This window comes from Perca flavescens, chromosome 23, assembly GCF_004354835.1.
Source record: "Perca flavescens isolate YP-PL-M2 chromosome 23, PFLA_1.0, whole genome shotgun sequence".
NCBI lineage: Eukaryota > Metazoa > Chordata > Actinopteri > Perciformes > Percidae > Perca > Perca flavescens.
Genome location: NC_041353.1, coordinates 14,953,533 through 14,979,351, shown reverse-complemented (window position 1 = coordinate 14,979,351; position 25,819 = coordinate 14,953,533). Strand labels below are relative to the sequence as shown.

Sequence of the window (25,819 nt, the reverse complement as noted above, 5' to 3'; positions counted from 1 at the left end):
AGTACAAATGCATTGAGCTTGCAAATAGCGTTGAAATGTATTAGAATCAGTTTGTAGAGCTTGCCTATATACTGGAATAGGATGTTTTTAGACCAGATGAAAACAGGCTTTATGTTGGGGGGGAGACTGAAAATAAGAGTGCATTTTTTTATTATTGCATGTAAACTAAAAGCATATTGATTGATTTCATTACCAAAAAGGTAAAGTATTGCAAGAGACTGAACAGCACGCATTTGCAAAATCTTTAGCAGTGGTCACCAACCCTAAACCTTAACAGCACCCATACTTAAAGCAGCACTAACACTGTAGAAAGTACTATAAAATCCTATAGATGTAGCTGAGCTGCTCCACTGTACAAGTACCATGAAGTGTATTGTTTCAGGCATTCTATTGTTACTGTGCATTATAATTTAATTAGCAGTTGTGCATATGTTTATGTCAACTTAATGTTGCTCTCCCAGCACATCTGTACCATACTGTGTACATAACACAACAGCAGTATATTCTGTCATATGTGGTATTTGTGCATTGGAAAAGCCCGATTACTCATGTAAAAGGCTAATGCTTGGGTAATGGCCTGTCCTCTTTGTGATGACAGGGTTTCTGACCACTGCAGAAAAAAACTTCAACAGACTGCATGAAGTATTGTCTCAATAACCTTCCTTCTCACCTTTTCCTGCCCCTTATAGTGACACAGAGGACCACAAGCCGCTGAAGGGCAGCCGGACACCATCCAACGGGACGGTGCGCCGCGACGAGAGCGACGACAGCCTGGTGGACTACGGGGAGGGCGGGGACGGACAGTTCAATGAGGACGGCTCCTTCATCGGCCAGTACAGCGGCAAGAAAGAGAAAGACACGCACGAAGGCAACGAGAGTTCGGAGGCCCCGTCGCCTGTCAACGCCATGAACTCGTTTGTCTAACGGAGGGCCCGTGGCATGGCTGCGACGGTTTGCTGCGGCCACTCCTTGTCACCCTGGCAAATGTGACCATATCTGTGGTGACAGTTGCTAAGGTGACAGTTGCTCGTGGACACCTAGTTTTACCATGGTGGCTGTCACTCCGGTGGCCCCTCGCCATGGCTACCTGTCACCAAGAGACTGCTGACACGCCCTCATCTCCACATCGCCAGCCCCTGTCACACTGTGACCTCCTCTGATCTACACACACACACACGACATGGCAAAGACCGACATCCGCATCCCCCATAACCAATGAAAGAAGGTGTGAAAGGAGGGATGTGAGGACTCCGAGAAGAGGGAAGGAAAGAGGAAGCAATATAGAAAAGCAGAAGGAATGTACTAGGGAGTTTTACCACTTAGACTGAGCAGAAGTGTGTGTGTTAGTGCCATTTCATCTCCTTTGCAAACATTCATAAACATGATGTATCCAAATAATCCAAATATATATTTTATCAAAGTACGGTACATGACCCGCAGGCAGACAAATATGCATTGAATCACGTTAATCACATGCATGGAGTAAATTATGATTCTATTCAGCATTTTATCACCCTCGTGTTGCAGAGGTGAGCTGTGGTTGAGGCTGTATATGGTGCACGACTGGGTATTCCTCTTGTTTGTTGCCAGTCAAAGTGTTAAATGGCGTATGTTATATAGAGGAAACAAGTCCTGCAGGGTCTTTGTGGATACTGCTGTGAAATGTGTGGCTCAAAGTAGAGGCTAGCATATGTCTTGTTGAGACAGATGAACTGTGTATGTAAAAGAATAAGAAGAAAGCTGTATTTTAAGGCCAGGGTTGTCCATTTGTAGTTATTGGAAACCTTGGAAACACTTTGAACTCAGCGTTCGGTCACCAACCAGCCAACCAAAAGTCCCACATTTATATCAATCGACCTGTTTTTAGCCTCACGGTTTGTCAAGCTTGTTCTTTGCTTGTATTTTTTTTTATTTTTTTTTATTTTTTTGCTCTGTTACTTTACACCAAGCTTATGCTTCAGGCTACTGAGCACTAACTGAACACAGCTGTGATTGATCCACTGTCATTGTCAAGTGCTTCCACCCCCCTGAATCGTGGCCACTGTGCACGCCTTTCCTTTAGGTAATCGTGGTATTGTCAAAGCTACCCCAACATTGTCTCCAATAGCATTTCCACCTATGTAATGTCAGAAAAAAAGAGAAAAATAATGCAGTTACATACAAAAGATGCACCTGAACAGGGTTAAGTGGTACCCACTTTTAGTTTCTGGATGTTTAGATTTTGATGATCAAGAACCTCTCAGCACGGTTTCTAGTGCCTTCGTAGAGAACAGTGACTTAGATCCATAGAGTTACATCCCTCTTCATACACAGGACAGACCTGGGATCAGTGCAGTTCTTAAGAGTCCATGAGTTCTTCGCATACAGACTACCACCCCATATTACTCAATAGACAACTTGGAAAAATAAGCTCTGTTTTAGTATGTGGTCCTAAGGGCGTGTTCAAACTAGGGCCTTTTAGTTTGAGCTCTATATTGTCACCAAGTCTTTTAAAACAGTTTGTGAAACATCCATGTGGGCTTATTAACTTAAAATACCCTCTTTGAGTCTCACTTTAGGGTCCAAGGTTCCTACACAGGACTGAAAGCTATTTTAAAAAAAATGACATGGCATTAGTTGCGAGGAATAATTTTCAGCTATAGATTGTTATGGCCTTGTTGACAATCATCCACCCAATAATTATCAGCCCATATGGTATGCAAACAGACAGTCAAATCATACCCTCTATCTAAGAATGAAAGGAAATGTGTGGAATATTCAAATGTGTAGGAAACCTGAGTTCAGAGCATTTACACCTCATGAACTGTCTTCGTGTATTCATTTCAAACATTCTCCTCAGAACACATTCATCTTGAGGAGGAGCTGCTGCTCCAGCAGCACTTATTTACTGCCAACCTACTCACCAGGTAACTGCCTACAGCAACCAGACTCACCATCTGGCACAGACTACTATTCGAACGGGACTTTCTGTCACTGGTAGCACTTAGAAATAAAGGGGTCGGAAAAATTGCGTAATGATACTGAATGTGGAAGCAAGTGTATCTGTTTATGTGGATGAAAATATTGCTTGTTTCACTGCAAATGGTAAAACACACTGGTGACTTTGGTTTATGCATTTAACCTTATATCTGTGTATGTTGTCACGTTCTGAGGGCAGCACTCAGTGAGTTTTCTATTCCTGTAAATGAATGACGTGTGTGTGTGTGTGTGTGTGTGTGTGTGTGTGTGTGTGTGTGTGTGTGTGTGTGTGTGTGTGTGTGTGTGTGTGTGTGTGTGTGTGGCACATGCATGCTACTGTGTTACAGCGTGCGTGATGTATAATATCGCTTTTCCATGGATAACAGTCTATAATTCTGATGTCTCTGAGATACAAGATCTTTTTCTTTCTTCCAGAGAACATTTCCACGTCTTAGGTTTATCATAACTTGCATCAAGTTTTGAGGTTGCAATGTGTCAGCTTTCCACGTGTAGATATTTTTGTTGTACTTTGTAAATAACGGCTTGACTTGAGAGCAGACGCGTTGAGGTCAGGGGTGAGGGCTCGACCACAATCAGCCCCGCTGCATTATGGGTCGGAGGGCGTTGTGTGAGATGAGACTATTTACAGTTTTCACTCTTTCATTTGCTGTGAAATTTCTTTTATTTCTTTCATTTTTTTTTTTTTTTTACTTGTCAGGTGAATTTGCTAGCTCAAATGTTTAGCCTATCAGGTATCAAAGGAGATTATTTAACTTGTGACAGAGCTCTTGTGACACCTGTATTGTTTCTGTCTCTGACAGTTCATGCACCTTTTTCTGTATTTTTTATAAAAAGGCACACACTTAAACAGGATGTGTAATTTAAAACACATCTGTGCATCTAGTTTACGACAGCATCTGGTATCTGAAGGCAGCATGTTGTACCAAACTAGACATCAGGTGAAACTGACATGCTTTTAAGAGTGTGCACCTAAAAAAAACAACTAAAAAAGAAAAACTGTATTTTGGAGCATACAGAAGGATGGCCGGCATGGACCGATAAACGGACTGGCACATTGGAGTGTGAATACCCTGAAAACAATGTAGTGACTGGTGAACATACAGTAAGATATACAGTATATGATATGATATGACATTCTGGTTAATGTTGAAGCTACATGAGAAGCATGAAAGGCTGTCGAAATGGTTTACTCTACAATATAATATTGGAAAATATTTTGTATTTGAAATGAAGTTTAAAAAATATGAAATAAATGTTGGTTTCAGGTTTCAAATCAGTTGTTTTTCTTTGTCATGCATGATGCAAAAGTATGTGGGTAGCTCCATCTAGTGTATGGAAATGATAATTTGTCATTTGTCAAATTACTCCACAAAGATAAACCACCAAAAATGAATCCTCCATGGATTATTTATCGTACATCTCGTGTACTGTATGTGCACATGCGCTGTGGTATCTCTTTTATTCTTCATACTGGAAGAGCTTTACTGTACTTTTCCAAATGGTGTCTTTCCAAAAGCAAACATATGATGGCTAACTGCTAAAATGCAGATTAAAATGACCATTTCAAATTTCAAGATTTTATTTGTCACATGCTCATACATGTGCAATGATTAGTAACTAGAATAACAGTCAAAATAAGAATATACATTTAAAAAGTGAGAAATCTGAAATAAATAAATAAATATATGTAATATATGCCAAGTGTAAAAGTGTTTACTGGCCAAGTGCATCTTTAACCCTCTTTATCCAAAACAGTCACATTGTAGAGGATCAAAGCATATTTCATTCCCTCATGGTGTCTGGTATCTGTCATAAATAAAAGATTGATCTGAGAGTCATTTTTGATGCACAGCACATGGTGGGGAGTAAGATATGGATTATGTTGACTACAGGCACCTTTTTCTAGTAATTTTAATCACATAATTGGTATTGCAGTAATCCAATAATATTCTATGCTGTTTATTTGAAAAAAAACGACAGTTTTAAGTGATTTTTCCATAAAGCCTTATCTGGGATGCGCATCAGTATGATGCCCACATCCCTCCCATTCGCCTTCTCTCATTGACCAATCGCAGCGGCAGTCTCACTGCCATCCAGGGGTGTCACTCAGCCGCTTTCCTCCAATAGAAAAGTTCACATGAACGGGACGCTCCGGCTGCGGGTGGGCTTTGGGCCGATGCGTTTCGGCTCCAGGTGTGCGATGCAGACAGTGTACTGAAATTTCCCATTCTCCCTCAAAGGTAAGAACGACACCACATGCGAGTGTGTGCATGATCTAACTGGCTCTTGTGTCTGAACTGAGTGAGAATAAACTGGAATGTGTTGGGCGCTGTAGAAGTGAAATGGACCAGCACAGGAGTACCGCAATGCAGAGCAGTGAATTACCGGTGCCGCTCAGGCGTCAAAGGGTGAAGTGATGTAAGGGGGCTACGCACTTAGCTGACTTTTAGAGGCAGGTGTTTTTTTGGAATGACCGCGAGGTGAGCGGTGTTTGATAAAATGTTGTTTTAGCTTTTCACTCTGCATTTTAGATAAGAAAGTGTGTCTCTGTGGATGCAGGGAGGAGACTCAAGGTGAAAGTGGGACAGTGTAAGCGTCAAGGGCGCAGTAAGCTGCCGGATGCACCATGGCATCTATTTGGTTAAAAGGGCAAACTGTCCTTCATGGGCCAAAGGACAACTCCTTTATAAATACATAAAACACTGTTCTGTTTAAACATTGTTTTCTGTACTGTACTGGCATAAAAGATGTAGCTATTAAGTCTACATCATTAACTTGATAATTTAGTCAAATATTTGTGGTTTGGTTTAAGTTAAATATTGCAAATTATGATATAGATCCACATCTTCTGAATATCAATTACTCCCCTGGACTTTAAAAGAAAAATGCAAATCGATGAGAGTCCAAGAAAAATTAAGCCACCACCCTTTTAGATGTCAAAAAGATGAAGCAAACTGTCATGCCTGCAAGATAGTTTATTATTTTCTTTCCTCACATCTTCAACATGAGGCCCGATTTTATTTCATGTTTTTATTTTGACATATTCCAGCTCTTGTGGCACACAATAGAAATCCAGAACCGGCACAACCCACTTTAATCAACTCACCACTAAACCACAAAACTCCAGATTAAAACAACATCACTGGGATGTCCTCTTGTAGAATTCAAACATGACTTTGATTTTAATGATTTTGTGCAGCCATAAAACACACACAGCAAACATGGTTATTCAGGCAGTCACTAAGACACTGGGCTTTAATACATGTGCTGACCTAAATTTGTCTGTCCAAAGAGGATCTGTGATCGGATTATGGCCAGGGGGAAACACATGAAAACACTCTCTGATGAATTTTTATTAGTGATGGAACAGATTGCTGCAACTGCTGGATTAAAAGCTGTTAATAAAAAGTGTTGTGGAATCTTGTGTATTCAAGTTTATTGATTGATTTGAATTTGACCTGTGATGCAACACTGTTAATATGAGACCCCCCCATCCATCTTCAGGATCTTGCAGATGCTCTTACATTATGCGAAAGATAAACCGTTTGAAGACATATAACTGTGCAGATGCAGTATGGATGCTGCCAACTGCCGGTATACTGTGTACTGTGATATTAGTGTTGAGTCATCAAGAGTGCACATGAGGAGTCGGTGCTGCAGTCTCTGCATGTTGATGTGCTGTATACTGGGTGTAGCTCTCTCTCTCTCTCTTTCTCTCTCTCCATGGCCTTGTGGCTGCTGAGGCATATGGGAGGAGGCCCATTTTTCTTCGTACATTGTGCCTTCTTATTCTTCTTCTCACACCCAGAATGACTCAGCAAAGGACTGTGAGACTGTCTGCAATAGCTGCTACGTAGCTAACTGTGGGATACGTAAGCAGGTATTTGTTGTCAGATGGTCACATTTACCCCAGCAACTTACCTGTGTCATTCTTTTTCTTCTTAAAATTTGTACTTCAATATAATATAACCCTAACCCTAACCCTAACCCATATCACAATATGACTTTTATTTTCCAGAATTACACACACCTAAACATTTCTAATTTGTTTTCCTGATTTCCTCTTGATTTCCTGTCCCTGATCACACACCCTTCGCCTGTGACATTATAGGAAGATTATTGTCAGATGAAGCCTGAGCTTTAAGCTTGCTGTTTGGTGCAAAGCTTTAGTTCCTTCTGTGATGGTCTGTGATGCATTTTGGAGTAAACATGTTCCTCCAGCTAGTGTATTCTCAGCAGTGAACATGAACCCTAAGACAACTCAGCTATATACTAAACAATACCAACAGCCCTTCATGGCTGCAGTGTTTTTTGTCAACTTGCTGTTTTTTAAACTGATAACCATTATTTGAGCAGACGACTCTGCAGTTGTTTGCACCTTGGATGCTTTTGACACCGCAACTCAAACGAGTGTAACTGTAACTCATTCTGACCAAAATCAGTCCCTTGGAATGCTGACGTGAACACCTTCCATATCCTTATACCTAAATTCACACACTTGAGTACCCTTCTTTTACAACATATACTATCTGAAATCACTTAATTTACTAACCGATAGCTAACCGATACCAGTGGCGTCTTTTTCCCAAATTTAAAATCTGTATATTCATATACATTCGTGGAATTCATGGGGATAATTTTAAAGTATGGTACCATGACACCAGGGATTGATGTAGTGTCAAAAACTGTATCTGCAAATGGAAACACTGTATTTTGTAATTACTTAAAGAAAATGTATTTAATAGCGATCAGTTCCATCATGGGCAATGGGCAATGACACTCAATCCAATTAATGAAGTCAGTATCAGTGCAGATACCGATTTGGCCTGTTGGATCTGTGCATCCCTAATTTAAACTGTTGCAACGGGATGCTTATTTTATGGAACAAACCCTTCCTTCCACTAACGTGTTAAGCTTGTAGATACTGTACACTGAAGTTCTCCACTGGAAGCTTTACAAGTGTACATAGAAAGATTAACCCTCCCCCACTTCATTCCATCCCGTTCATCTTTATCAATCCTGGGTTCATCCTGCTTTATATCTCCATGTTCCTCCCCCAATCTTTTCTCTCTCTCTTAATATCTCTGTCTCTCCCAGTATGTCCTGTTTGACAGTGAGAGTAGAAACACTGCAGTTGCTCACAGCAGTGCTGCTATTTCATCCTGCAGAAGTGATGTGTAAGCATGCGTGACGGCGCAGCAGGAGCTGTCTAGGTACTGCAGTGCTACCTTGTGTTCTGTTCACAGACGGCTGTAGTGTGTCAGCGTGCGAACACGCACGCACGCACACACACACACACACACACACACACACACACACACACACACACACACACACAGTACAGGCCTATGTGTCTCTGCAGGTGCATGTCCTTGTGGATGTGCACGCACTCCGCATGACTATTTGAAGTGCTTTGCTGAGTCATTCCCATCCTGAATCATTTATATACACAGGGAGGATTCCAGCTAGCTCTGCACTCTGTTTCTGGTGTGGAAAATCATGCACAGTCATCAGTCTGTTTTTTTTTTGTTTTTAAAATACACAATGAGAGAAGATCATGTTTAACAAAATACTTATGATGTTAAAAAAAAGAAACGGTGATTCTGTTTTTGACAGCCTCTTCCTTTTTGTCTCTTACTCAGCCCTCACCAGTTTATGTCCTGTCCATCGACTTCGTCTTTGTGTCCCTGTGCCCATCCGCCTAACTCACGTGGCTGCAATAAGTCGGTTTGTTGACCGCCATGCCTTCTGCTGCTTTACTGCTGCTGGCCCTCTCCTCCTCAGTCTCCCTCACAGGTAGGAGGAAGAGTGGTGCCTATATATAATAATATAATATAATAATATCATTTACCCCCTTAAATTAAGTCAAGTGTAAACCCTACACGCCATTAGCTGACATGACCATGTTTCTGCTTTGCAGTGGCGGTCCTATTTGGCGAGCCTAGAATTTTTGGAGGTGAGTTTCATGGAATTGTTGTCCAAAAGAGGTGGGACAAAAACAGGGCATGCTGCACATCCATCACAATGTTTCATGAGTGATTTTAAATCAGTGCGTCAGCTAATTGTTATGTAAAATTTGTCAGATGATGCCACTGGATATGGCCCAATCTTTGAGGAGGAGCCTGTGGATGTGGTGTACACTGAAGACTCACCCGATGGGAGAATCTCCATGAACTGCAGGGCACGAGCGAACCCACCTGCCTCATACAGGTGACCCACACTTAAAAAGATTTTCATACAGTATTTTTCAGTTTTAAGTTACGTCATGGGTCGATATCTTATGGAGAATTGTTTTGTATTGCTGCTAGGTGGCGCCGTGATAACTGGGAAATCAAGCTGATGGAGCAGCCGGACGAACACTACAGCCTCGTGGGGGGGAACCTGGTTATCACCAACCCCAGACAGAAGAAACACGCTGGGACGTACATCTGCGTTGCCAGGAATATCTATGGCACTGTCATCAGCAAGGAGGCCAGGGTCAAGTTCGGATGTGAGCATGTGAACCCTGCTGGCGCAGCAGGGCAGTAGTGGTAGTAGTAGTAGTAGTAGTAGTAGTAGTACTTTCCTTGATGTCACAGAAGAAACATGGATGTCACAACTTCCCTTCTTTTTTAAAGCTTGTCTTGGGGTTTTGAGGTTTTTTTGTCATTTACAATTCCTGTTTATCCTTTTTTTTGTTATTATTTCCCCATCATCTGCGTATCGTGTAGTTGTGGAGGAGTTTCCCCAGGAGGAAAGAGACCCAGTGTATGTCAAAGAAGGACAGGGGGCTGTTCTGCTGTGTGCCCCTCCGAAAGCCTGGCCACGTACGTACAGGTCTTTATGTCTCCATTAGTAAAGCCATTCTTGTTAAGATAACAATAACAACTTGTCCCTCTTGTCATTTCCTTTTCAGAGGAGGTGACCTACCGCTGGATCTTCAATGAGTTCCCGGTTTTCCTGCACACAGACCGCCGACGGTTTGTCTCCCAGAAGACGGGGAACTTGTACATCTCCAAAGTGGAAGCTCAGGACGCAGGAAACTACTCCTGTTTTGTTTCCAGCCCCGTCACCGGGAAGAGCGTCTTCTCCAAGTTCATTCCCCTCATCCCCTTACCCCCTGACGATGGTTAGCAGATACTAGCTGTGAAAAAACATATACCTCTTCTAAACATTTATTGAAAGTTGTATTTTCTGTAATTGTATTTAGGAACAAAACAATTGCAGAAAAAGAGGATTTCATTTTTTTTGCCTTAGGTGAGGAGAGAAAATACCCAGCAGACATCAGGGTGAAGTTTCCAGATACTACTGCCATGCTGGCCTCTAATATTACAATGGAGTGTTTTGCTCTGGGAAAGTAGGTTTTTTATTTTTGTGTTCGCCCCATGTTCTGATTTAATGAAGGATAAGTTCTTATGAGATAGATGCTTTCTCATAGGCACTGGTTTAGTTTCTCTGTCTTTTCAGCCCCATCCCTCATATTGTTTGGAGGAAGGTGGACCACACAGACCTCCCACCAAACCATGAGATCAGTGAATCAGGAGCTGTGCTTCATCTGTACAATGTACAGTACGAAGATGTGGGAGGATATGAGTGTGAAGCCATCAACACTAAAGGAAAGGACTGGCACAAGGCCTGGCTGTACGTGGAGTGTAAGTGATTTCATTGTTGGTCCTTTAACCAACGTTGGTCCTTTAACCAACGTTTGAATGTAGAGTGCACTCTAGCATGTATGTGTATGTGTATGTGTATATACAGTATATACTTTTGATAACTCTGCAAACCCTTGGTGTTCTCTCAATGAGCTTCATGAGGTAGTCACCTGAAATGGTTTTCACTTCACAGGTGTGCTTTGTCAGGGTTAATTAGTGGAATTTTTTCCCTTATTAATAAAAAAGAAAAAGGGTGGCTACTTTGAAGAATCTAAAATATAAGACATGTTTTCAGTTATTTCACACTTTTTTGTTAAGTACATAATTCCATATATGTTCATTCATAGTTTTGATGCCTTCAGTGAGAATCTACAATGTAAATAGTCATGAAAATAAAAAGGAAACGCATTGAATGAGAAGGTGTGTCCAAACTTTTGGCCTGTACTATCTATATATACATATATAGAGAGAGAGAGAGAGAGAGAAAGTGTATACTCTAGTATAAAGATTATTTCTTACAGTTGAATCCGCCAGTGTTTTTTTATTTTTTTATGAGACAACACAAAGGTAGGTATTTTGGATAGAAATAATGCAACACGTGGCACTTCTGTTGTGCATACATTTGAATATTGGGTCGCATATAATTCTATTTTTGCCCGTTTTGTTTGTTCAGCTGCTCCAGAGTGGGCCGAAACCATCAACAACACTCAGATGGACATTGGCTCAGAGCACACAATGCGCTGTGTGGCATCAGGGAAGCCCTTCCCTTTCATCCGCTGGTACAAAGATGGATATATGGTAAAAAAATAAATAAAAAAAAAGTCATTTTGTCTTTTGCCTTTGAACAAATTGGGGAAAAAAACTTAGCTTTTGGGTCGTGTGTGTGTTTTTCCAGTATGGGAAGGGGGAGTTGAAGTTTTCCAGTCTCACTTTTGATGACTCAGGAATGTACCAGTGTATCGCTGAGAACTACTGGGGCATCAAATACGCCAACGCTGAGCTGCGAGTCATCTGTGAGTCCTCTAAAGAAACAGTGCTCACACTGACTTATTGAATATTAATTCATTCTTGCTAGAAGATATATTGTCACTTTATATTCTCCGCTCAGCCTGTGCTCCTACATTCGAGTTCAACCCTGTAAGGAAGCAGCTTCTTGGAGCAAAAGACGGTCGCGTGGTGATCGAGTGTAAACCCCGAGCTGCTCCTAGGCCGCGGTACACCTGGAAAAAGGGGAAAGAGCTCCTCTTCAACAATTCCCGGTCAGTCAACATTAGCATTAAACAGTATACTAGAAGGCCGTACCATACAGTATGCATCGCCCCCTTTCACAGCTTAGCTTAAATAACTGTACTTATTTTCAGCATTTCCATCATGTTTGATGGGAGTCTGGAGATCCTCAACGCCACCACCAATGATGAGGGCGTGTACACCTGCTTTGCTGAGAATGACAAAGGAAAGGCCAACAGCTCGGGCTATCTCACCATCACAGGTCCGTGAACATTTGCATATTTGTGTGTACATATTCAAATACAGAAAAACATTTACAGTTTTCTTGTTTCTCTTTGTCCCTAGAGGCTACCAGCATCACAGAACCACCCGAAGACACTGAGGTAAAGGTTGGGGATGAGGTGATTCTTAGGTGTGCCGCTTCATACGACCCCATGCTGGACATCACATTCATCTGGTCCATAGACTTCAGGGTCATCGACTTTGACTCGGAGTGGCAACACTACGAACGCGATATGGTAGGGTGATGGTTCATTCTAGCCTCACAAGATTGTCAGCTAAAGACAGATATACACCTCTGCCCTCACTCCCTTCCTCTGTAATCTTCCTGGTGTTCAGAGTGAAGATGGCAGCGGTGACCTGAGAATAAAGAATGTCCAGATTTGGCACGAAGGTCGCTATCACTGCACGGCTCAGACAGTGGTGGACAGCGATACTGCATACGCTGACCTCAAGGTTGTAGGTCAGTCCCAGCATGCTTTGCCTCAAATGATTATAAAAGCTTATTTTTAATGACATCTTAGTTGTTTGGTTGATATGCTGAGCAAGTGTACAATATAAGCTGAGCAGTAGGTCTGCCCCCTCTTAGTCGATTAGCAGACCATTACAATATGAAACTTCTTTCCATGTGCCTTTCCTTCCTGATCCAGGTGTTCCTGGGCCTCCCGGTGTGATCCGGGTGGAGGAGATCGGGGACACGTGGGTGAAGCTGTTGTGGACTAAAGGAGCCGAGCACAACAGCCCCATTCTCTCCTACACAATTCAAACCAGACACTTCTGGGCCCTGAATGAAGATGACTGGAAGGATGCCAGCACCAGTGAGTACTGCTCACTGCCAGCTAGGGGGGCAACTCACTCTGAATCCCGCATTCTGACCTTTTCTGATCAGATTGCTTCAACCTGCAAGTGAAATCTACTTGCACTGAAACAAGAGACAGTAAATGAAACACAATTCTTAAGCACAATTGAATTTGGCTTGCTATTTGTGTCTTCTTCAGGTCCAACCTTTCTTGACGGCAACGCGGACAGGGCAGAAGTGACAGACCTGTACGCCTGGATGGAATATCAGTTCAGGATCATCGCCACCAATGAGTACGGCTCCGGAGAGGCCAGCATCCCCTCCCTCAAGATAAAAACCTGGGATGCTCGTAAGGAAAGAATACTAATATTTGACATATATTTCAGTCAGAACAGGTTAGGAGTGGGGTTCAAAAAACGACAACCGTAATAACATTTTTTCTTCTCAGCTCCAGTTATTTCTCCCACTGATGTGGCGGGTTATGGAGGTAGAAATGGCGAGATCGTCATCACATGGAATGTTAGTAACCCCTAATATAATTTTATCATGTACCAAAAATGCTGCAAACCTTCCTATGTTACCGAAATCTAAGAGATGTTTTTTTTTTTTTTTTTTACCACTCTTGACCCTTTAGCCCGTGCAGCCGTGGTATTTCTACGGGAAAAAGTTTGGCTACATTGTGGCATTTAAGCCTCACGATGCTTACGACTGGTGGTACGAGACCATTTCGGACCCCGAAACGAGGCGTTACGTTCACAGGGACTCCTACTTCATTCCCACTGATGAAGATTTCCAGGTCAGGGAGTTTCAGGTGAAGATCAAGTCATTTAATGTCAAAGGAGACGGACCATACAGCCTCACCAAGGTCATCTACTACCCAAGAGATGGTGAGGATTCTTTTTCTGTTTGGTTTTAGTTTTGGGATCTTAAATCTCCTTGGTCAAATAAAGGGTGTGACACTGAACTTAAAGCTATAGTGCGCAACTATTTTATATTAATGTACGTCCGTTACATTCAAGCCATTGCCAACTTAGTTGATACAAAGCTAATTAAGCCTATCTGGTCAACAAAACTCTCTCTATTTCTCAGTATGGCTATGTTTAGGAAACAGTCTGGTGACTTTTGCGTGCAGAAGCTCAAGTGAAGATAATTACCTTTTCTAAAGAGTCCATCATGTGTTTTTAATCCTCCGTGTAGTCCTTGGCTACAAGCAACTGTGTGGAGGAGGGGTGGGGTTGGTGCACGTTCACTGATGGCTTGCGTCATGTGGATGCAACAGTGTTGTTGTCATTACTTAGAATTCCACATGGGGCAGACAAAAACTGCGCACTATATCTTTAAAGTTCCGTTGACCAACTTTTTTTCTTATTTTCATCCATTTGTCTGACTTCTCCAGTACCTGTGGAGTCTCCGACAGACGTCTATGCCAGACCGGTGTCCTCCACTGAAGCTCTGGTCTGGTGGTTGCCTGTGGTCGACACTGGTACAGGCCTGCAGCAGTACATTGAGGGATACCAGGTACAGAGCTTTTACTTTACAAGTTCCATACTGAAGATTTCTGTCTCAAAAATACTATACATACTATAATAGAATATAAACTGATAATTTTTTCTGTTTAGGGACAGCCAATGACTTAAAGTGCTCATATTATGCTCATTTTCAGGTTACATATTGTATTTAGAGGTTATATCAGAATAGGTTTACATGGTTTCATTTTCAAAAAACACCATATTTTATACTGTGTGTTGAGCTCTTTGTTTTAGCTACAGTGAGGCATCACACTTCTATTCCCTCTTTGTTGGGAGTCGCACATGCGCAGTAGCTAGGTCCTTACCTACAACAAGCCAGTCAGAAGCAGAGTATGAGGGAGAGTCACGCTAGCAGCTAGGCGAGTATTATAAGGTGTTTTACAAAGTGACACACGTTCGTCACGGAAGTAAAGGCTGGACTACAATAGAGCTGTTTGGAGCAGTTTGTGAACAGTGTTTTCTGTTGGAGATGGTAAGTCCCTTTGGGGTGGACTTTGAGCTTTTTCACTTTGTAAACCTATAACGTGCACAGAAAAGGTACAGTATCTCACAAAAGTGAGTACACCCCTCACATTTTAGTAAATATTTAATTATATCTTTTAATGGGACAACACTGAAGAAATTACACTTTGCTTCAATTTAAAGTATTAAGTGTACAGCTTGTATAACAGTGTTAATGTGCTGTCCCCTCAAAATAACTCAACACACAGCCATTAATGTCTAAACCGCTGGCAACAAAAGTGAGTACACCATACCTAGAGATTGGCATGGTTTTATGTCGGTTAGCCTAATAGCTGGTTTGATTTGCATTGAGAGATGATTTTATGGAAAGTACCCCATGCCAATCTCTAGGTATGGTGAAGGGCATGTGATGATGTGGGGCTGTTTTAATTCCAACGGCCAAGGGAACTTTATCAGGATGCATAGTATCCTGGATCCATGAAATAACTGGCCTTTAAAAATAAACATCTGCCTGCCTCTATGGGAATTTAACATAGGGGTGTACTCACTTTTGTTGCCAGCGGTTTAGACATTAATGGCTGTGTGTTGAGTTATTTTGAGGGGACAGCACATTTACACTGTTATACAAGTTGTAGACATAATACTTTACATTGTAGCAAAGTGTAATTTCTTCAGTGTTGTCCCATTAAAAGATATAATGAAATATTTACTAAACTGTGAGGGGTGTACTCACTTTTGTGAGATACTGTATATAACACAATGAAGGAAAAAAGCCAGAAAGCATAATGTCAGCACTTTAACATTTTACCCTTAAAAAGTATTGTAACAGGTTTTCATTGTAACAATTCTTTCTAGCACACTCTCAATGTTACCTAGCAGTGTACAGAAAACTCTCTCTTTATCCAATGATTAAGAGAGAGTGTTATCTGATTAACAAACTGACAAACGTTTCATTTAAAAAAATGTTGTTCCTTGCTAACCAGGTCAAATACTGGAGGAAATATGATGATCCAGAGCCGGGAGCAAACCGTATATTTGTTTCAGCCACAGTCAACCAGACCAGGTTGGAGAACATGCTGCCAGACTCGCACTACCTCATTGAGGTCCGTGCCTTCAATGGAGCCGGCCTCGGACCCCCCGGTGAACACTGTGAGATGTTCACAAAGAGGCCACGTAAGACCAATTACTCACAATCTATGCACCTACAATGAGAGTTATCATATAGATGTGGTCTTAATGGATCATTTTGTTTTGTCTACAGCACCACCAGAGCCTCCCAGGATGTGGCGCTATGTTACCTGGACAGGACAGTGGTTGTATGTGTGGTGGGATCATATCCAGTATGACTGGTTTGGCAATATTTCCTTCCCACTGTACTACAAGGTGGGTGTGGAAAACGTTGTAAAGCTATCTATTAAGCCTATTAATACCTAGATCTAAGTCTAAATCTCCCCTGCTTTCTGATTTCAAGGTGATGTTCAGAAAGACAGGCTACTACTATGGGAAAGTCTACGTCACTGGCTGGCACTTCATGGACTTCCCCATGCCTCAGTTTGGAGACTATGAGCTGATGGTACGCGGCCGTTATGAAGGGGGAGATGGCCCAATCAGGAAAATTAGCATTAAAGGTAAGGCTAAAATATGAATATAAAAAAAATGCTATTTCTCCTCTTGCTTGATTTATCTCATATTGTTTCTGCTTCCTCAGGTAAAGCATCAATGATCACGCCAACTCTAAGCCTGGCATCTTTGGTGCTGCTGGCTCTGTGCATTGTGGGATTGGAAATGTAAGCCCTTCCACAAGTGACATGTATATAATAGACTCTGGGAAGTACATGTGTGGACACAAGAGATCACCTCCAAACACTCTCCACATGGATTGTCATTGGTTAAGATCCTACATCATGCATCTGTTCTGTTGCAACACAAAACAGGAAGTTGTTTTTCACAAAAAAAGCATTGGTTGTTGGCCCTGATACTTTTTATGGATTTCATCTGTTAATGAACAACACAGCAGTGAACTGTGCAGGACTCCTGCCTTGGCCATATCTGTAAATAAGATTGGAAATCTTTCATCTCAAAGCAAAAGCCAAAATAAATGACGACAGATGCTGATTGTTGGATGATATGATTAAGCTCTGCACACACTGTGTTCAGTTCCAAACAAAATCATTCACAAAAAGTTACTTTAAAGTTGTTTAATGAATGGAAAAACAGCAGTTATTTCACTGCTACATTATGTCCTGTTCCTCTTCTATCATTCAACTTTCTTTATGTTGTAATCATTGTATCCTGTTTGGAGTTGAAATGAACTAAACACACAGTACCAAAGTAGAATTTAACTCATAGAATGGGGAAATGTTATTTTACAAGCACTATAAATCTCTCAGATGTTCAAGCAATTAATATGTAAAGAACTGTATAATAATAACTTTTTGGTTTGAAATGAGCAGAGAAGGATGTGTGACTGCGTATAGATTTAATGAAAATATGTCACTCCATTTTCTTTCTTGGAGCACAGCATATCACATTTTAAACAAGCTAATCTTCACAATCATGTACACTTATTTTTAGATTTGTTTTCTAGATCTTCAACGGTGCTGTGTGACAGGTATAGAGAATGCTTGCTTAATCTTAATTTAAATGGTCATCCTCATTAGAATCATGTGCATAGACAAGTGAATTATGAGTTCTAGCTGCACCAATTAAAGCCATATAACCTGGGTGACAACTTCCTATTGAGACAAATGTTTTCTGAAAGTGAAAATGTAATATTTGAATGATGAGGCCAGGGTTGGATTGCTGAATAATACATGTATGTATGCTAATTTCTTTATTTCAGGCTGCAAAACCATTAAACAGAGTACAACAATCTACTGTATATTGTCTCATTGGTTGAGTTTTTCGTTAATTTTTGATTAGCCAACTACAGGTGTTTCTTTACAACAAAACATTCTTTTAAACATTTTCCGAACTCAAGCGCAATCATGAAACTTTCCTATATGTTGGAAAATATGTAATCCACCTTTAGGTACTACTGCTGTTTCTATAAACCAGTATTTAGTGTTCAGGAAGTACTTTTTAGTACTTTGTAGTATTGCCTAGGCAATATTTCATATTATAAAATATGAAAAATGTAAAACTAGAAGCTTCTAGTTTTACATTTTCTAGTGTTTAATTTTTAATTAGTGAAGAAGTAATTCAATCATTCTTTTATTCTCTTCTTGACTTTTTGTGCTCTTTCAGAGCCTGCAAATAAATGTGATGTGTGATTTTAATCAGCAGGTGGCAGTATATCCACATGCCATTTATGTATTATTTGGTCCATCACATACCCAATATAGTGTTTTTTATTGGTAATCTGAATTGTTACATACCCATTTTATCATCTTATAATACAGGTTTTACTATACAAAGTTTTTTTTTCTTTTCTGTATGGTTGGGTATTCTTTGTTTCACAGCAATGTATGCAGTATGTTTCAGAACAAGAAAATAAAGGGCTTTTTTATGTCTGTCTGCTTTTTGTTTGTGCTTTAAAACGAGCTTGCGTGCATACTGTACAGTTGTCTCTGTGTGGGAGGCTTTCATCTCTCCCGTTTCCACCTCCATTACCGCCAATTCCCTCATTTTACTTCCTCCCCTTCAAACAAATTGCCTAGACACAGAAAATCCCATGTGAGGCTAAAGTCAATGCTGCCATCATTTACAAACAATCACAGCAGATGCAAGAAGGTGAGTCCTCCTAGGCAGGGGAGGGAATCTTCCTCCAGAGAAGGACATTGAAGAGCCTGTTATGGTGATACATGGTGCCACCTGCTCCATGCTCTGTGGTTCTTCTGTGGCAATGAACAGCAACATGCTATATGCTTTTAGTTTCTGTGGCTTAGACATCAGTGCTTTTTTGTATAGCATGAAATCTCATGTTTCTTTCAACCGCTGCATTTCAGAGGATGCGTAACAAGTGTTTTGCCACTGTGACTTTGTCAGATATATGGTGAAAAGGAACTTCTGACCAGGCATTTGCCAAGTCAAAACTCCACCATGTGATAAAAAGATCCTGTGTGAGGTGCAACTGAGCAAGGTGCAAAGTTGAACATAACATAATCAAGACTGTGTGCATGCACAACATGAAATGCTGCTAATAGGTAACTTTATTGTGGTGGGTCTGATATTTGGCTTAGATATGTGCAGGAAGCAGTACACTATCTTGGGCTGCGACTGTAAATCAGAAAGTAGATATAGTTAACTCATCTGATCAAGGATGCATATGCAAACTAAACTACATCACTACTATCAAAATAAAATGCATCGACACAGCGGGTGGTGACATTATTCTCATAGAGTGGTTTGCAGCACACTGTGTGGATATGTGTAATAATGTGACTTTAAGCAGCTTTTGATCTTGATCGCAACATTGCACGTTTTGGTTTATTGTTTGAATTTGATCAGTGTTTGTGTATAATGCATTTGGCTTTATCGGTTGATGTGTTGCATGTTTTAACAGTTATTATTTGTATGGCTTTGTGAATTTGATGTGTTTTGTTGATTGGTTGGGACGTTGTATGTTGGACCAAGGTAATGAGTAGCAGCTGTGATTGACTGGGTAATCTATGTTAGGTTGAAGTGAGACAGCTGCAGGAGGAAAAAAGGAGAGCAGAGGAAAAGTAACATGGGTGTGACCGTCTGAAAAAAAAGTCAAAAAAATAAGTCATAGTAAAGTGTGTCGAAAAAAGTGAAAAAAGTCATAGTATATAGTATGTCGAAAAAATTGAAAAAAGCTATAGTGTCAAAAAAAAACTTAAAATAGTATGTCGAAACAGTCATAGTATAGTATGTAGATAAAAGTGATGAAAAAATATAGAATATTATGTTGAAAAAAGCCAAATTATAGTATATCGAAAAAAGTCATAGTATAGTATGTCAAAAAAGTGAAAAAAGTCACAGTATATTATGTCGAAAAAAGCCATAGTATAGTATGTCGAAAACGCGATAAAAAAGCCATAGTATAGTATGTCGAAAAAGTGATTAAAAAAGTCATAGTATAGTATGTTGAAAAAAAGCCATAGCATAGTATGTTGAAAAAAGTCATAGCGTGGAAGAACGCTGCTTAGGAGACCACAGCAGTTGGGGGTTCAATCCTCACAAGGTGTGTTTCATTTTAAGGTCCAACAGTTAAAGCGAAAAACTCAAATACAGTCTAAAACATTTGTAAACTGTGTCAGATCTGATGGCTCAGAGTAATACAGTGCTGCTTAGAAGAACATAGCATCTGTGGGTTCAAGCCTCATGAGGTGTGTTTAATTTTAAGGTCTAACAGTTAAAGTGAAAAACTCAAATATGCTCTAAAACATTAAGTAAAGGTGTCAGATTGGATAGCTCAGTCTGGAAGATTGCTGTGTGAAAGAACATGGAGGTTGTGGGTTCAATCCTCATGAGGAGTGTTTCATTTTAAGGTCCAACAGTTAAAGTAAAAAACTCAAATATGCTCTAAAACACATGTAACACATGTCAAATTAAACGGCTCAGAGTAATACAAAGCTGGTTGAAAGATCATAAGAGTTGTGGGTTCAATTCTCACAAGGGGTTGTTATTTTCAAGGTCTAACAGTGAAAAAGAATAGATATGCTCTAAAACAGTAACAGAGCCTGCTAGATTAGATGGCTCAGTGTGGAAGCACACTGATTGGAAGATCATAGTAATTGTGGATTCAACCCTTGCAAGGTTTGTTTAATTTTAAGGTAAACAGCTGAAGCAAAAAACTCAAATATACTATAAAACATTCACAACTTATGCCAGAGAAGATGGCTCCGAGTAATACAATGCTGCTCTAAAGAACACAGCAGTTGTGTGTTCAATACTCATGTGGGTATATTTTCTAGGTCTGAAAGTGAACAAGTCAAATACACTCTGAAAGTGTAGAGTGTCAGACTGGATAGCTCAGCGTGGAAGAGCACTTTTTTTTAAGGAATACAGCAGTTGTGGTTATAAATAAAAAAGCAATAGTATATAGTATGTCGAAAAAAGTGATTAAAAAAGCCATAGTATAGTATGTGGAACAAAGTGATAAAAAAGCCATAGTATAGTATGTCAAATATAGTGATAATAAAGCCATAGTATAGTATGTCGAAAAAAGTGATTAAAAAGCCATAGTATAGTATGTCGAAAAAAGTGATAAAAAAGCCATAGTCAGTGTTGGGAAGGATACTTTCAAAACGTATTTCGTTACAGTATACAGAATACATGCCCACAAACGAAATTTGTAACGTATTCCGTTACGTTACTCAATCTGAGTAACGTATTCTGAATACTTGGATTACTTCAGGATTACTTCCACATTGAATTGCGTTTTAAGTGTAGGAATGCGACCATCACATCCAGCTTACTAAACAGGCCTATACTGGTGTGTTCTTTTTATTCCAACCAGCTGAATGTGTACCTGAACAAGCAGATAGATTATTGTATTGGTAGTCCCGAACTGCATACTACAAAAATCTAACCGCGGTCTAAGCTACCACAAGCTAATTTTAACTAACGTTAGTTAGCATATCAAACGGGGCTATAGTCTTTAAACGGCTCTGGAGCTACTACATCAGCACCTAGGAGAATATAAAGTCGCACGTCAGCGTTAAAATAGCAAGGTGACCAGTAAAACTACAGCAGACGACTACCCTTGGCTAATTAAAAAAATAACTTTGTTTAAGATGCTTCTTCAGGTTGGAGGTGGAGTAATTTGGACGCTGAAAGGAGGCTGGTTGCTGGCAAGCAGAGGCTGCACGGCACAGTTAGCTGTATTTCATTCTCCCTGTTCGTTCTTTAATGTGAAATGCTGTTTGAATTTCCAAGATAGAAACTTATTGCTGCCCTGGCCCTGTCGTGCCGGTTTCGACTCCATTGTGACTGATCACGCAAATAGCTATTTTTTCTATTTCATATCGGGTTTCTGGAAAATGCATTAAGTTGCCTTAATTTATTCAGAGTGAATAAACTCGTGAAACAGAAGTATCGTCATGTAATCCATTAATTTTAACAATGTAACTGTATTCTAAATACCAACTATTTAAATTGTAACTGTAACGGAATACAGTTACTCATAATTTGTATTCTGAATACGTAACGCCGTTACATGTATTCCATTACTCCGCAACACTGGCCATAGTATAGTATGTCGAAAAAAGCCATAGTATAGGTTGTCAAAAAAAGTGATAAAAAAGTCATAGTATAGTATGTCGCAAAAAGTGATAAAAAAGCCATAGTATAGTATGTCGAATAAAGTGATAAAAACGCATAGTATAGTATGTCGAATAAAGTGATAAAAAGCCATAGTATAGTATGTCAAAGAAATTGATAATGAAGCCATAGTATAGTATGTCGAATAAAGTGATAAAAAAGCCATAGTATATTATGTAGAAAAAAGACATAATATAGTATGTCAAATATATTGATAATAAAGCCATAGTATAGTATGTTAAAAAAGTGATAAAAAAACCATAGTATAGTACGTCGAAAAAGTGATAAAAAAAACCATAGTATAGTATGTTGAATAAAGTCATAAAAAGCCATAGTATAGTATGTCGAAAAAAGCCATAGTATAGTATGTTGAATAAAGTGATAAAAAAGCCATAGTATCGTATGTCGAAAAAAGTGATAAAAAGCCATAGTATAGTATGTCGAAAAAAGCCATAGTATAGTATGTTGAATAAAGTGATAAAAAAGCCATAGTATAGTATGTCGAAAAAAGTAATAAAAAAGCCATAGTACAGTATGTCAAATATAATGATAATAAAGCCATAGTATAGTATGTCGAAAAAAGTGATTAAAAAAGCCTTAGTATAGTATGTCGAAAAAAGCCATAGTATAGTATGTTGAATAAAGTGATTAAAAAGCCATAGTATAGTATGTCAAATATAGTGATAATAAAGCCATAGTATAGTATGTCGAAAAAAGCCATAGTATAGTATGTTGAATAAAGTGATAAAAAAGCCATAGTATAATATGTCAAAAAAGTGATAAAAAAGCCATAGTATAGTATGTCGAAAAAAGCCATAGTATAGTATGTTGAAAAAAGTAATAAAAAAGCCATAGTATAGTATGTCAAATATAGTGATAATAAAGCCATAGTATAGAATGTCGAAAAAGTGATAAAAAAAAACATAGTATAGTATGATGAAAAAAGTCATAAAAAGCCATAGTATAGTATGTCGAAAAAAGTGATTAAAAAAGCCTTAGTATAGTATGTCGAAAAAAGTGAGTAAAAAGCCATAGTATAGTATGTTGAATAAAGTCATAAAAAGCCATAGTATAGTATGTCGAAAAAAGCCATAGTATAGTATGTTGAATAAAGTGATAAAAAAGCCATAGTATCGTATGTCGAAAAAAGTGATAAAAAGCCATAGTATAGTATGTCGAAAAAAGTAATAAAAAGCCATAGTATAGTATGTCAAATATAGTGATAATAAAGCCATAGTATAGTATGTCGAAAAAGTGATTAAAAAAGCCTTAGTATAGTATGTCGAAAAAAAGCCATAGTATAGTATGTTGAATAAAGTGATTAAAAAGCCATAGTATAGTATGTCAAATATAGTGATAATAAAGCCATAGTATAGTATGTCGAAAAAAGCCATAGTATAGTATGTTGAATAAAGTGATAAAAAAGCCATAGTATAGTATGTCAAAAAAGTGATAAAAAAGCCATAGTATAGTATGTCGAAAAAAGCCATAGTATAGTATGTTGAAAAAAGTAATAAAAAAGCCATAGTATAGTATGTCAAATATAGTGATAATAAAGCCATAGTATAGAATGTTGAAAAAGTGATAAAAAAAAACATAGTATAGTATGATGAAAAAAGTCATAAAAAGCCATAGTATAGTATGTCGAAAAAAGTGATTAAAAAAGCCTTAGTATAGTATGTCGAAAAAAGTGATTAAAAAGCCATAGTATAGTATGTCAAATATAGTGATAATAAAGCCATAGTATAGAATGTCGAAAAAGTGATAAAAAAAACATAGTATAGTATGATGAATAAAGTCATAAAAAGCCATAGTATAGTATGTCGAAAAAAGCCATAGTATAGTATTTTGAATAAAGTGACAAAAAAGCCATAGTATAGTATGTTGAATAAAGTGATAAAAAAGCCATAGTATAGTATGTCGAAAAAAGTGATAAAAAAGCCATAGTATAGTATGTCGAAAAAAAGCCATAGTATAGTATGTTGAAAAAGTAATAAAAAAGCCATAGTATAGTATGTCAAATATAGTGATAATAAAGCCATAGTATAGAATGTCGAAAAAGTGATAAAAAAAAACATAGTATAGTATGATGAATAAAGTCATAAAAAGCCATAGTATAGTATGTCGAAAAAGTGGTTAAAAAAGCCTTAGTATAGTATGTCGAAAAAAGTGATTAAAAAGCCTTAGTATAGTATGTCGAAAAAAGCCATAGTATAGTATGTTGAATAAAGTGATTAAAAAGCCATAGTATAGTATGTCAAATATAGTGATAATAAAGCCATAGTATAGTATGTCGAAAAAAAAGCCATAGTATAGTATGTTGAATAAAGTGATAAAAAAGCCATAGTATAGTATGTCAAAAAAAGTGATAAAAAAGCCATAGTATAGTATGTCGAAAAAAGCCATAGTATAGTATGTTGAAAAAGTGATAAAAAAAGCCATAGTATAGTATGTCAAATATAGTGATAATAAAGCCATAGTATAGAATGTCGAAAAAGTGATAAAAAAAACATAGTATAGTATGATGAATAAAGTCATAAAAAGCCATAGTATAGTATGTCGAAAAAAGTGATTAAAAAAGCCTTAGTATAGTATGTCGAAAAAAGTGAGTAAAAAGCCATAGTATAGTATGTTGAATAAAGTCATAAAAAGCCATAGTATAGTATGTTGAATAAAGTGATAAAAAAGCCATAGTATCGTATGTCGAAAAAAGTGATAAAAAGCCATAGTATAGTATGTCGAAAAAAGTAATAAAAAAGCCATAGTATAGTATGTCAAATATAGTGATAATAAAGCCATAGTATAGTATGTCGAAAAAAGTGATTAAAAAAGCCTTAGTATAGTATGTCGAAAAAAGCCATAGTATAGTATGTTGAATAAAGTGATTAAAAAGCCATAGTATAGTATGTCAAATATAGTGATAATAAAGCCATAGTATAGTATGTCGAAAAAAGCCATAGTATAGTATGTTGAAAAAAGTAATAAAAAAGCCATAGTATAGTATGTCAAATATAGTGATAATAAAGCCATAGTATAGAATGTCGAAAAAGTGATAAAAAAAAACATAGTATAGTATGATGAAAAAAGTCATAAAAAGCCATAGTATAGTATGTCGAAAAAAGTGATTAAAAAAGCCTTAGTATAGTATGTCGAAAAAAGTGAGTAAAAAGCCATAGTATAGTATGTTGAATAAAGTCATAAAAAGCCATAGTATAGTATGTTGAATAAAGTGATAAAAAAGCCATAGTATCGTATGTCGAAAAAAGTGATAAAAAGCCATAGTATAGTATGTCGAAAAAAGTAATAAAAAAGCCATAGTATAGTATGTCAAATATAGTGATAATAAAGCCATAGTATAGTATGTCGAAAAAGTGATTAAAAAGCCATAGTATAGTATGTCGAAAAAAAAAACCATAGTATAGTATGTTGAATAAAGTGATTAAAAGCCATAGTATAGTATGTCAAATATAGTGATAATAAAGCCATAGTATAGTATGTCGAAAAAGCCATAGTATAGTATGTCAAAAAAAGTGATAAAAAAGCCATAGTATAGTATGTCGAAAAAAGCCATAGTATAGTATGTTGAAAAAAGTAATAAAAAAGCCATAGTATAGTATGTCAAGTGATAAAAAAGCCATAGTATATTATGTCGAAAAAAAAAAAAAGCCAGTATGGTATGTCAAATA

General features: G+C 38.4%; 2 protein-coding genes across 9 annotated transcripts in view; both read left to right on the top strand.

The window, feature by feature from the left end:
• The window catches only part of nrcama (neuronal cell adhesion molecule a), a 62,480-nt gene extending 58,249 nt beyond the window's left edge, over positions 1-4,231 (top strand). For all 6 annotated transcript variants that reach the window (XM_028570401.1, XM_028570398.1, XM_028570400.1 and 3 more), the window contains one exon: positions 690-4,231. In XM_028570401.1, coding sequence (XP_028426202.1) covers positions 690-924 — 235 coding nt within the window. In that variant the 3' untranslated portion in view covers positions 925-4,231. The remainder of the gene's footprint in view (positions 1-689) is intronic.
• A 908-nt stretch (positions 4,232-5,139) lies between these two features.
• On the top strand, positions 5,140-17,782 carry cntn1b (contactin 1b). Of its 3 annotated transcripts, XM_028570648.1 has the most exons (25): positions 5,166-5,219; positions 6,788-6,859; positions 8,622-8,775; positions 8,900-8,935; positions 9,063-9,189; positions 9,288-9,469; positions 9,690-9,785; positions 9,875-10,087; positions 10,216-10,315; positions 10,426-10,610; positions 11,284-11,408; positions 11,506-11,623; positions 11,719-11,869; positions 11,972-12,099; positions 12,183-12,355; positions 12,456-12,579; positions 12,767-12,934; positions 13,115-13,264; positions 13,364-13,434; positions 13,550-13,802; positions 14,312-14,433; positions 15,890-16,079; positions 16,168-16,289; positions 16,378-16,534; positions 16,615-17,782. In XM_028570648.1, exons 3-25 carry the CDS (start codon positions 8,721-8,723, stop codon positions 16,695-16,697), a joined length of 3,129 nt encoding a protein of 1,042 aa, XP_028426449.1. In that variant the 5' UTR covers positions 5,166-5,219; positions 6,788-6,859; positions 8,622-8,720; the 3' UTR covers positions 16,698-17,782. The 3 variants fall into 3 exon arrangements, with proteins under 3 accessions (XP_028426448.1, XP_028426449.1, XP_028426450.1); XM_028570647.1 differs by lacking the exon at positions 6,788-6,859 and having other exon boundaries at positions 5,140-5,219; XM_028570649.1 differs by lacking the exons at positions 5,166-5,219; positions 6,788-6,859 and adding an exon at positions 8,111-8,192.
• Positions 17,783-25,819: the final 8,037 nt, after the last annotated feature.

Excerpts from the sequence above, each read along its gene's own strand:
- cntn1b (XM_028570647.1), top strand. The coding sequence starts at position 8,721 with ATGCCTTCTGCTGCTTTACTGCTGCTGGCCCTCTCCTCCTCAGTCTCC. Across the intron at positions 16,080-16,167 it reads GATGTTCACAAAGAGGCCAC|CACCACCAGAGCCTCCCAGG; the intron begins GTAAGACCAATT and ends TTTTGTCTACAG. Across the intron at positions 16,535-16,614 it reads CAGGAAAATTAGCATTAAAG|GTAAAGCATCAATGATCACG; the intron begins GTAAGGCTAAAA and ends CTGCTTCCTCAG.